This window comes from Hippichthys cyanospilos, chromosome 12 (assembly GCF_059441005.1).
Source record: "Hippichthys cyanospilos isolate Australia breed blue-spotted pipefish chromosome 12, RoL_Hcya_1.0, whole genome shotgun sequence".
Classification (NCBI taxonomy): domain Eukaryota; kingdom Metazoa; phylum Chordata; class Actinopteri; order Syngnathiformes; family Syngnathidae; genus Hippichthys; species Hippichthys cyanospilos.
In genome coordinates, this window is record NC_142380.1 from 10372615 (window position 1) to 10381402 (window position 8788).

General features: G+C 40.4%; 1 protein-coding gene across 1 annotated transcript; it reads left to right on the forward strand.

The window, feature by feature from the left end:
* The first annotated feature begins 1764 nt into the window (after positions 1-1764).
* On the forward strand, positions 1765-8557 carry amy2a (amylase alpha 2A). Its single transcript, XM_088429237.1, has 8 exons — positions 1765-1972; positions 2753-3097; positions 3680-3910; positions 5799-5932; positions 7420-7633; positions 7715-7836; positions 7957-8082; positions 8299-8557. Exons 1-8 carry the CDS (start codon positions 1802-1804, stop codon positions 8486-8488), a joined length of 1533 nt encoding a protein of 510 aa, XP_088285363.1. The 5' UTR covers positions 1765-1801; the 3' UTR covers positions 8489-8557.
* Positions 8558-8788: the final 231 nt, after the last annotated feature.

Here is an 8788-nt window from a genome sequence, read left to right on the forward strand (position 1 = left end):
AACAGTTAGCATTGGTCGTGATAATTTTAGGAACAAAAGAGGATGGATTTGGACCCATATCGCCAACCCAACCCTCATCAGTGCTATTTCTATGTAAGAGTAATTCAATTTCACATTTTACACAGGAGACAATATTTACGGAATGTGTCCCTTTGAGAACTGTGGCTGTTATTCCACGCTCTCTTTTTTTTTTGCGGAACAATAGAAAACGACATCTGCACAACATATCAGCACTTTGAAAACTTCCCATCGGATGAGACTGAGTGGACTTTCACTCAGTGGGATCTCTCTCCTCTTTCGCCCAGCTCATTATGCAAACATTTAGAAAAGTGGCCAAAGAAGGTGGAGTCAGGATCTTAATGGAACTACTCAATGACCCCTGATTCTTCCCCTTTCTCCTCCTTCCTTTATTACCTCACTCTCTGCCAGCTGTTGCTTTGTATTTTCCGATGGCAGAAGCAGGGCATCAGACATGAGCAACATTTCTTTTTTTTTTTTTTCTTTTACCTGGACACCACAGCTGCATATGTGAAAGGAAGCTTTTGTCCTTAGAGCTGAATGCTGCTCCAAAAAGCTTGTGGGAAAAAAGTGGGGGCAAGTGGGAAAAGCGTTGTATCATAAGAAAAATGCCAAATGAAAATAACATGGGATTGACTTTAAACAAGAGAAATTACAGACAAGGAGAGCTCTATGAAAATTCAATGAGGAAAAAAAAAAAAAGAACAAGGGGAGTTACAATTATTTTAATGACGTTTTTAATTCATTCAATGAATTAGATGTTAAACGTTTGATTTTTTCACTTTATTGAGAAAAAAGACTTTGTTTAACATAGAAGTAATGTTTTTAGATATTTTTTTTATATTGTACATTTGAGGAATTTAGCATTTCCCAGCTGTCTTGAACACAACATCATGTTTGTTGTTGCCAAAAATGTCCACCTTCACAATATTGTGCTCTCTGTCAGAGTGCGGTCCACCCATAATAATAATAATAATAATAATAATGATAATAATAATAAAAGAAAAATGGCTAAAATAGCTCTTAAAGCACAATTTACAACTTTAGTGAACAGTAAATTTCTCTGGGTTACACAGCCTGTTGTCACATGACAAACAAATTGATTCTTTGACTAAGGTCAATAAAGGATCGGGTCCAATACAAACAGCTGCAGGAGTACACATGACTCGGCCCATCTACATTTTTGCAAAGCATGCCAAAATACAATATTTGTCAGAAGTAATATGTAGATCTTGTAGAGCGGGCGTACAAGACAAATCAGTCCCTGAAGCTGGTTTTGCTTCACATCATGACTTTTGATAGCAATGCAATCATAAACAAATCATTCATAGTACAGTGAATAGGGTCCTAGGCTTGCTGGTGCCTATCCCAGCTGACTTTGGCCAGTAGGCCGGATACACCCTGAACTGGTTGCCAGCCAATTGCTGGGCACACAGAGACGAACAACCATTCACGCACCCGATCACACCAAAGGACAATTTGTAGTATGTTGAATAATCATTTACCACACAAAAAAACTACTTGTACCAGAATGGGTGGTAACCTAACATAAAACATGAATTTGAGTTGATCAGCAGAAAAAAAATGGCTTGTTTTTCTTTGTATTTTAAGTCCTGATAAGTACTTTTAAAAGTGTGTGAAAGTAAGCAACTGTCAAACTGGCCTGACTCTTTGTTTACCAACCTTCCCATTGGTTCCCTCTGAAGGGGAGAACACGTGTACAAATACAGGCGCAGCGGCTTGCCTTGTGGGTTTTTTTAAAAAACAAAATTCCTCGCAAAACATGGAGTGGGTTATCGTGTGGACGCTGCTCTGGGGGCTCGCCGCCGCCCAGCACCAACCTCAGCTCCGGCATGGCACGACGGCCATCGTGCATCTCTTTGAGTGGCGCTGGGCGGACATCGCGGCCGAGTGCGAGCGATTTCTGGGGCCCAACGGTTATGGGGGAGTTCAGGTATTACGCAAAGTTATTTGGTATCGTGTGGAAATTGTTACTTTAGATGCATTATTATGAATAGTTATTACCTTGGTGCATTTGTTTGTAACTTGGATTTGTTTAGATTTTTTTTTTCTTTTTCTATGATGGAGGATTATTTATGTTGTTTATTTCCATTGTGCAAGGTGGCTCTTATCTTTATCAACTATCACATTAAGCATGACACATGCCGTGATAATCTTTTTATACTGTGGTTTATTTCTAGTCTTCCATCAAGTATCAAGTCTGCCTTGAGATACGAACGCCTTAACTAAAAAGTTTATTGGAACGGGAATTGAACGGGAATTATATGTAACAATGAAATAGTGGCGTGCATTAATATTTGACCACCAACAATGAACTGAATGAAATTCCTAAAGAAACTGTGTGTGGAGGGCCAAAGTTACAACTAAACATATGACAATAAATCTCTTGAATTAAATTGAAAAAATAAGGAATAATTGGCAAGGATATTGAAAGATATACAGTACAGTAACCTGGAATTAGCTGAATACGTTGAAGCTGGAATGTTTTGAATCTGATGAGTAATGTAAAAATTACAGTGGAAAACTAAAGAACTTAATTTGGGGATTTTTTTTAAAATTGTTAGTGCATGTTGAAATTGGAATCATGTAAATCAGTGAACACATGAAGAAATGGTGGTGAATTAAGAACAATCTACAAATTTGTGATTTTTTTTCTGGCAGGAAAGTTCGGTATAATTTAAAAAAAAAAATGTTTTCCCTTGTGTTTGCTCAGATCTCACCCCCCAATGAGCATATTGTGCTGAACAATCCCTGGAGGCCATGGTGGCAGAGATACCAGCCGGTGGGATACAACCTGTGTTCCAGGTCCGGCACTGAGCAGGAACTGCGAGATATGGTGACGCGGTGCAACAACGTCGGGGTCAACATCTACGTGGACGCCGTCATCAATCATATGTGCGGGTCTGCTGGCGGAGAGGGGAACCACTCATCCTGTGGGACCTGGTTCAGCGCTAGCACCAAGAACTTCCCCGGCGTTCCCTATAGCGGCTGGGACTTTAACGACCACAAATGCAGGACGGGAAGCGGCGAAATCGAGAACTATGGGGATGCAAATCAGGTACGTGTATCAAATTTTCCAACAAGAGTATTTAATAGGACACGTGATTTAAAATACCATATTACATTTTAGGAAGCCAAAATTAGTTGGTATCTGTATCAGTATTGGCGAGACTGACACCAGTATTTACTTGGTATTGTTTGATGCCAAAATATTTAGAATCACAGGTCTGGAATACATCTTTTTTTTTTTTAAATTATTTTTGACTTTCAGTTCATTTCATGCGTATCTTATGGCAGCTGTTTGTCCATGATCTATTGCTCTATTAAAATGACCTTTTTTTCAACATTTGGTAAATATCTTGTTCCCTCGCAAACTATGTCTAAGATTCGAGTTGGATTTCTCCTGTGTGGCGTCTGCGTGTTTCCATGTGCATGTATTGTTTTTCTCTGTGTTGTTTGGCTTAATCCTACATTACTAAAACATGCAGGTTATGGTTAAATGGAGATTAATATTTTCCAAAGGTGAGTGTGTGTGTTTTTTTAATTCGGCCAAAGTTTATCTATCTAAATCCAATGCTCAAAAACAAGTCAGTACTGGCTAGCCGGAGCTCATTTTCTTTTCCATTCTTTCCTTCTCCAGGTGCGCGACTGTCGTCTGGTGGGCCTTCTGGACCTCGCCCTTGAGAAAAACTATGTGCGAGACAAGGTGGCTGAGTTCATGAACACGTTGATCGACATGGGCGTGGCCGGTTTCCGAGTGGATGCATGCAAGCACATGTGGCCTGGTGACCTGGCTGCCGTCTACGGCCGCCTGCACAACCTCAGCACCAAGTGGTTTGCTGAAGGCTCCAGACCCTTTATTTTCCAGGAGGTACTCTACAATCCACCTTTTTAACCTATAAGACTGGATTTACAGGGTAACAATTCTAATTTATACATTATAATCAGTCAAAGCACATCCACCTCACAGTTCAGGGACCTGAGTTCAAATTTATCTCAGTCCGGGCTTCCTGTGTGGAGTTTGCATGTTCTCCCTAAGCTCACCTTGCTTCTGCCGGGCACACCGGGTTCCTCCCACATTCCAGAAACATGCATGGCAGGTGTCTTGGACACACTAAAATGTGATTGGGTGTGGGAATGGTTGTTCATCTCTGTGTGCCCTGGCAACCAGTTCAGAGTGAACCCACCTACTGCCTGAAGTCATGAGCCGAGCCTGCGTCCTATGTGAGGATAAGCGGCTCTAGAAATGGATGAATTGCCCAAAATATGCATTTTTAATTGGAGAGTGGTTGAGATGAAGCTATCAAGTATTCTTGGTAATCGGAAAGACTGCAAAAAAATAAAATAAAACATATGATTTTACTTGGTGAAAAGTAGACATGGAAAGATATCCGATTCTGACGGTATGATAACCTTGAGCAAAAATACCACGGTACCATGGTAATAAAATTACAGCTCTAAAACATTTAATTCAAAAATCTTTTTTGCTAGATTGATATTTTTCTTTAACACTAAATATCCATTATTCTACATTATAAAATGTTTTATTTTTCGTCAAAAGACATAATACAGCATTTGTTACAATAACAAACTTAAACTGTGATCAATTAAATACAAAATTAAATAATACATTTGTTATGGCAAGATCATACAACACTAATCTGCATTTGTTATGTGTTCCGACGTATGGTGTTTGGAACAACACTTGCAGGGTACACAAAGACAAACAAGCATTCACATGACCAACCACACTTAAGGACAATTTAGAGGATCCAATGTCCCTCCCATGCATGTTTTTGGAATTTGGAAGAAAAGTGTCTGGAGTGCACACGAGCACGGGGAGAACATGTAAACTCTAACAGGTAGCCGGAGCTGGGATTGAACCTGAGGCAGATGTACTAGCCGGTCTGCCACTGTACCACCCTAAATAACACATTTCCGCTTAATTATGAATGACCAACTTTCATACATTTTTGATAATCAACATTATTTTTTAACTTAAATTTAAACTGTGCTTTGCAGTTCACTACTTCCTGCAATTCTCGTCCAAATCTTTCCCCAAAGGCTTTGGTCAATCAAATGAAATTTGCGGGAATATCGCATTGGTCAGCATAGTGTGTACACTGGCAACAGATGCCGTATGTCAATGTTAACGACATTTTTTAGCACCCAGAATTGGCAATTAAATATGATTTTTTTTTTTCTTGCGATTGCTTTTGGGTTTTTTAAAAAAATAGGATTAATCCTCTATTTATTATAACAGAGAAGCTATAGATAAATTTAGACAAAATCAGTAGTTCATAGTTTGGTATTGACAGTTATAAAGATATTTTTGGCCTGGGTCAAAATGTATCCACATAGTCAATTTGCTATATTTATCATTGTTTACTTCAGTGATGTAAGGCAGCGCTCTGCGTTGACGTCTGTGGAATTACTTGTGCCATCTGGGTGTCTGTACATCTCATGTGTTCTGTCAGTGTATACGGAGTCATTGCAGATATGCGTCACTATGTACATGGAAATAAAGCCAACCTATGCAAATCCACTTTTACATCAAACAAGTGGTGAGCAAACACCCTGCAGCCTGTTGAACTGCATTTCATTCAAACACGACCGTGCAAGTTCCCAACTGTAGAAAGCAAACACGTGCTATGGCTCACTTTTTAAAAAAAAAAACCTTAAGTGAAGGTTGTGGGTATGGAAGATGTGGTCAAAAATCTGTGCAGCTGATGCAGAATTTTTGCTCTCTGGCCCTTTAGGTTATTGACCTCGGAGGGGAGCCCATCTCATCTCACGAGTACACCAACCTGGGAAGAGTGACCGAGTTCAAATACAGCGCAAAACTGGGAACTGTCTTCCGAAAATGGCATGGCGAAAAGCTGTGCTACACCAGGTACACAGCCTTCAGGCAGGGTAGGAATAATACTTTGTACATACAAGGCGGTTTCTTAGATTGTGTCACTGACATACAATGTTCAAAGGTTAAGAATGTCGCACGAACACGTTGTTGCGCTAAAAAACGTACGCCTTATTTTCTATCTTTATCGTTTTGAATACAATACAACAAATAGAGTTATGTATACAAGGACCCTCAGTTTAAAATGGTGCCAGTGTATGACCAGCATAAGAATATGCCATCATGCAGAAAAAAAAGACTAGCATGCAAATGAAAACATCATCTAGTGTGCAAATTGAAACACAAAATGAGACAAACTATATTCGTCTCATCCTGCCATCCTTACCATCCATCTCTCCAACTGCATATTTATCAATAGTTGTCACCTGCGACTCTTGGAGAGACATCATTGCCACGAAACAACAACGACTTCGAAATAAATACATACCAAGGTGTTCGTGCCTTTATACTATTTGGTATGGTCTTGTTTATTTTGAAGTTCTCACCACGTTTAACAGTCATGCAGCACATTAACAGGCAGCACATTCTCCTTTTATACCCCATCTCATAAACAACAGGCAAAAAAAATGCTCTGGAACTGAGATCTTATCGTACGGAATCTCCTACTGTCACTATTTTTTACAGTATAGCCCTTAAGGTGCTCTCCATAGCATATTTACTATAATTATGACAATTGTATTGTTGTAAGCATAAGTTTGTCATTGATTACATGGTGTTCAGATTTTGTGTTACGTACAAATTCTGGTTCACCACCACAGGGACAGAATTCTGTTTTAAAACTGAGATTCGCCTATAATGAGCCTAATCATGACTGGTCGTACAGGCAGCTCACCATTAAGGACGTTCCCGAAATAAATGGTTTTGAGGAAATGAACGCCGTACAATTAACTGTTTTAAGGGGCACACGAATAAAGTACACTCAATTACTGCTGGTATTACTTAATTACTTTGTTTGGATTGTTTTATATTTATTGCTGAGCAGTGTTTTTCATTAAAATAATTATGAACAGTAGATTTGTAAAAAAAATCCGGTTTGAGCTGGGTTCATGAATTGATTTAAAAGATGCGAGTGCATCGAATTGAACCGAATCATTCCACTTTGAAAATGATCAGGATATGTATTGAATTGTCTTTTTCTGGAGAGATGTATTTAACAAGTAAATGGCACATTTACTGACAAGCTCATTAAATGGTAAATGGACTTTCAAAAGCTCATTAAATTCTGTGTAAAACAAAAACCAAAAAGGAAAGCCATCATCAACAAACTATCGAATCTTAACCCCACTGATTTGAACAAAACCAAATTGTTCTACATTCAAAAAGAACACTCTTTTGCATCGTTTCACACTCCACATGTCAAAAAAATTATCAAATCATCTTTTGAGGAGATTCACACAAATATTATTTACGACAAGGACCACTTGTTCACTCCTCTAAATGTGCCTTGCCTTATTTGTGTGCAGAAACTGGGGAGAGGGCTGGGGTTTCATGTCCACCGGTAATGCCGTCGTATTCGTCGACAACCATGACAACCAGCGAGGCCACGGTGCCGGTGGTGCCTCCATCATCACCTTCTGGGATTCAAGGCTCTATAAAATGGCTATGGGGTACATGCTAGCTCACCCTTACGGGGTCATGTCAAGCTTCCGCTGGAATCGCCACATTGTCAATGGAAAGGTTCTCACTCGTCAAGTCTGACCGCCGCTTCGCTGTTGATTCCGCCGATGGATTTATGTTTTGACCTGGTCGTCTTTTCAGGATCAGAATGACTGGATGGGACCCCCTAGTCATAGTGACGGAAGCACTAAGTCGGTTCCCATCAACGCTGATCAGACCTGCGGGGATGGATGGGTGTGCGAGCACAGATGGCGTCAGATCAAGTAAGAAAATCTTGGATTTTCAGCTTCTGTTGTGTTGGTTCTCTAAGGTGACAGATAGTTTGTAGTCTGTTTTGCTCTTCAGGAGGTGTTCTATAGCTTTTCTCTGTCAAATCCTTTCAGGAACATGGTCATTTTCCGCAACGTGGTCAATGGACAGCCTCATACCAACTGGTGGGACAACCAGGGTAACCAGGTGGCCTTTGGCCGCGGTAATCGTGGTTTCATCGTCTTTAACAATGACAACTGGTGAGAATGAAGGCAACTCAGATACCTGACTTTGACGCAATATACATGAGTCCATGTCCCACTTGTCTCTGTCCTTCTGAATAATATTCACGAATGGTCCACAATATTTATTTTGGAGGCATTGCTTTTATTTCAGTCATTTTCCCATGTCATGAAAAATCCAAACAATGACTATCACTAAGACTTAAAATAGCAGTGTTTGTCTCTCCTCATTAGGGACCTGGACGTGACTCTGAACACTGGCATGCCCGGTGGCACCTACTGCGACGTCATCTCCGGCCAAAAGGAGGGAGACGGGTGCACGGGAAAGCAAATCTATGTCGGCGATGATGGCCGTGCCCAATTCCGGATCAGCACCAGAGACGAGGACCCCTTTGTGGCAATTCACGCCGAGTCCAAACTGTAAACACTAAGTTGAACAAAATATCGCGAGCTAGCAACAAAAGTGCCATTAAAAGGGTTTTTGGTGAAAGGCTCTCTTTGGCTTTCTCTTTCTCTGTTCTCATGTCTTTACAGTACTTCATATTAGCAGAGGTGTTTTGTTTGTTCACTATGGAGGGGATGAGGAGCTGTTCTGGTGTCTTTCGTTGTTGCACTAAGGCTTCTGTATACTCTCGTGTATACATAGGTGACAATGGCCACGTCGCATCACATGACTGCTGTAGTCTGGGTGTGAATGGTCATTGGGGGTCTCAGAGGAAATGTT